Here is a 4,288-nt window from a genome sequence, read left to right on the forward strand (position 1 = left end):
ATCGCAACCCTCTAAAATTCATGTATTGAAGATGTAACCTCCAGTAAATTCAAATGTGACTGAATTTGGAGATAGAGCCTTTATAAAGGAAATTCAGTTAAAATGAGATGGTTAGAATGAACCTTAATGCAATCTGACTGGTACCTTTATAAAAACAAACAAAAATGGAAACAGGAAAAGAGATACCAGGGATGCTTTTGCACTCATGCACACACACACACACACACACATGCACACAGATCCAAGCCAGGACAAAGTAAGAAAGTGACCAAGTGCCAGCAAATGAAAAAGACGTCAGAACAAACCAACCATGCTGACTCATTGATCTTGGCCTTTCAGCCTCCAGAGTTGTGAGAAATATATTTCAATTGTTTATGACAGTCAGTCTCTGGTATTTTGATATGGCAGCCCTGACAAACTCTAAATCCTCTCTTGGATGTAAAGCTTTTGAAATCTTTTTACCTCTCTAATTATCTATCTTTATCTTCTTCTCCATTTCTGTTTCATGGAGCAGCTCTTCTTTTGCCATTCATTCTTTTATTTCTTTGGGAAAATAGTATTTTATTGGAAGCTTGCCATGACTCTAAATATAGTGTTTCTTTCCTATATATGCTGTCAAGGAAACAAAGATATGAACATCTTTATTTCACAGTAAGCAAAAATATGAAAATCAGAAAAGAAAAATAAATTTATTTTGAATGGCATTTTACAGTAGATATTGTACTTATGAACTTTCAACTAGCACTAACTCATAACAAATGAATAAGTACCTCTGGAATCAAAAAATCTGTGTTTGTGTTATTTTATCTTACCTATGATTTATCTGATTGGAACCAAGAGATTTCATCTGTCTAGTCATGACAGTGATTGCATAACCAATACTATTATACTTACAATTAATTAATAAGCTGTCAATTGTAAAAAAAAAAAAAAAAAAAACTCTCAGAATTCCAGTACTATAGACTCTGTTCTGAGCTAGCATGCCTAGTAGTTTTTCCAATTGCCACAGACTGATTTATTTTAAAAAATATTCAAGAACATCAGTGCTGACTTAAAAAGACAAATACAGGCTAGTATTTCTACATTATTCAGTGATTTTATTTTTGCTTAATTTATTTATTTCTGAGATTTACAGATTGTTATCAATAAAATAGAAACTAATCTGCAAAACACAAGACAAGCAAAAAAAAAAAAAAAACACTCTGTTTACCAAGTTCAGTTCAGTTCAGTTGCTCAGTTGTGTCCGACTCTTTGTGACCCCACGAACTGCAGCACTCCAGGCCTCCCTGTCCATCACCAACTCCCAGAGTTCACTCAAACTCATGTCCATTGAGTTGGTGATGCCATCCAGCCATCTCATCCTCTGTTGTCCCCTTCTCCTCCTGCCCCCAATCCCTCCCAGCATCAGAGTCTTTTCCAATGAGTCAACTCTTCCCATCAGGTGGCCAAAGTATTGAGGTTTCAGCTTCAGCATCAGTCCTTCCAATGAACACCCAGGACTGATCTTCTTTAGGATGGACTGGTTGGATCTCCTTGCAGTCCAAGGGACTCTCAAGTATCTTCTCCCATGGCAAACCACTTCAGTATTCTTGCCTTGAGAACCCCATGAACGGTATGAAAAGGCAAAATGATAGGATATTGAAAGAGGAACTCCCCAGGTTGGTAGGTTTCCAATATGCTACTGGAGATCAGTGGAGAAAGAACTCCAGAAAGAATGAAGGGATGGAGCCAAAGCAAAAACAATACCCAGTTGTGGATGTGACTGGTGATAGAAGCAAGGTCTGATGCTATAAAGAGCAATATTGCATAGGAACCTGGAATGTTAGGTCCATGAATCAGGGCAAATTGGAAGTGGTCAAACAGGAGATGGCAAGAGTGAACGTTGACATTCTGGGAATCAGTGAGCTAAAATGGACTGGAATTGGTGAATTTAACTCAGATGACCATTATACCTACTGTTTACCAAAGCCTTTGCTAAAGAAACTTTGCTCTATCTAACATTTTCCTCAAGGCATCTTTAACATCTTTATTTCTTAAGCTATAGATCAAGGGATTCAACAAGGGAATCACCACTGTGTAGAACACAGACACCACTTTTTCCCTCTCCAGGGCATAGCTGGTACTTGGCCAGGAGTAAATGAAGAGAATTGATACATAGTACAAGGTGAGATGTCAAGTGAAAGCCACAGGTGGAGAAGGCCTTCAAGCAGCCTTGGGTGGAGCGGATCTTCAAGAAGGCAGCAATGATGAAGAAATAGGAGGCAAGGATAAGCACGGCAGGAGTGATGACGTTGGAAGCAAGTATGAAATACAGCACAGCTTGGTAGCTTTCCTTCACATCACAGGCCAACTTGACAAGGGGGGGCAGGTCACAGAAGAAATCATCAATGACGTTGTTCTTGCAGAAGCTCAAGGTAAATGTTTCACTGGTGATGACGGTTGAGTTCACAAAGCCACTAAAGTAGGCAGCCGCAACAAGACTGGTACATAAATTTGGGGACATGGCCTGGGAGTAAAGTAACGGGTTAGAGATGGCCACACAGCAGTCATAAGCCATGGCAGCCAACAGGTAACACTCGCTGTCGGCCAGTCCAGCAGATAAAAAGAACTGAGCTAGGCAGCCAGCAAAAGAGATGCGCTTGTCGTCAGAGATGCAGGTCATCAGGATTTGGGGGGCATAGACGGAAGCATACCAGAGATCCAGGAATGAAAGATTCCCATTGAAGAAATACATGGGTGTGTGGAGCCGAGAATCAGCACAGATCAGAGAAATCAGGGTGATGTTCCCTAAAAGACTGCTGATATATATGATGAGGAAGATATAAAAAAGAACTCTCTGTAACCATGGGTCTGTCATAAATCCTAAAAGTATGAACTCCTTCACCACGGTATATTCTTTTTTCATCCATTGAATCTGAGTTTTTTTCATTCCTTTCTGTAAAAAAATGATCAATATGTCATGATTTAAGGTATTGATGTTATCAGCTTCCCCATTATATGTCATTTTAGATTGTTTAAATACTCAAATAATGCATATACCATGTTCATTAAAAAAAAAAAATTGTTTATGCTGAACTGGAAATTATTCCTGTTAGAAAACTGTTAAATTTTTCTATGCTGCCTTGAAAGACCAGATTATGAACATAATATAGTTTGTCACCATACATTTTTTTCTAATCATTCTCCTTTTGAGAGATGGTGATTTGTTTATCTTCTTTTCTGTTTGCAGCTAGAGTGATTGGGGAGCACGTGGAAGACATAAAAAAAGGGAGTTTGCATTTGAGCTCTTAATCTTTGTTTTTGCTAATGAATTACCAGAAGAAGCATACTTTTATTAGCCTGGTCACACTTTGGAATAACCTTGAAAGTGCATTTATGCTAATTTCTTTGAAGGCCATACTTATATTTTAACTCTTTATCCACAAAACTAATAAAATAGCTAAAAATAAAGTTTAAAAATGAATAATAAAATGTATAACTTGAATAATACAATAGGTTTACTTAGAGAATAGGAATTTGAAACCATATCTATGTATGTATGACATTCAAATGCATGCTGAAAGGAAGTGAAAATATTAATCAATGGATAATTGTGTTCAAAATGTGGTTTAATTTCCTATAGAAATGAGAATTAAAAACAAAAACTAAACTTATCAAACTGAATGATTTGGGGGAACGTGGTCAGCAGAATATGGCCCATTAAGATGTTCAAGTTCTTTTTCTTAAAGTTGAAGTTTAGATGATTTACATTATTACATTAATTTCAAGTGTACAGCATAATGATTCAGCATTTTTACAGATTATACTCTATTAAAGTTATTACAAGATACTTGCTATGATTCTCTGTGCTATACGTTGTATCTTTGTTGCTTATCTATTTATACATAGTAATTTGTATCTCTTAATCCCATATCCCTAATTTGTCCCTTTACCTTCGTTTCCCCATTGGTAGCCACTAGTTTGTTTCTGGTAGCTGTAAGTCTATTTCTATTTTGCATATATTCATTTGCATTACTTCTCAAATTCTACATATGTGATGTCATACAGTATTTATCTTCATTTTACTTCACTATTTTCTAGATTAATCTACATTGCTGTAAATGGCAGACTTTCATTAATTTTTGTAGCTCACAATATTCTGCTATGTACATACATATATTACATCTTTACCCAGTCATCTGTTGATGGGCACTTGCATTGCTTCCATATCTTGTCTTTTGTAGATAGTGCTGCTGGGGACATTGAGATGCACATATCTTTTCAAATTAGTGTTTTACTAATTGCTGGT

At 36.6% G+C, this 4,288-nt stretch overlaps 1 protein-coding gene across 1 annotated transcript; it reads right to left on the bottom strand.

Annotated features, from left to right (window-relative positions):
* Positions 1–1,974: 1,974 nt before the first annotated feature.
* OR9G10C (olfactory receptor family 9 subfamily G member 10C) lies at positions 1,975–2,905 on the bottom strand. Its single transcript, XM_015474953.2, is given in 2 exon segments — positions 1,975–2,170; positions 2,172–2,905. Coding segments are annotated over 2 exon segments (930 nt in total).
* Positions 2,906–4,288: the final 1,383 nt, after the last annotated feature.

This window comes from Bos taurus, chromosome 15 (assembly GCF_002263795.3).
Source record: "Bos taurus isolate L1 Dominette 01449 registration number 42190680 breed Hereford chromosome 15, ARS-UCD2.0, whole genome shotgun sequence".
NCBI classification, from domain to species: Eukaryota; Metazoa; Chordata; class Mammalia; order Artiodactyla; family Bovidae; genus Bos; species Bos taurus.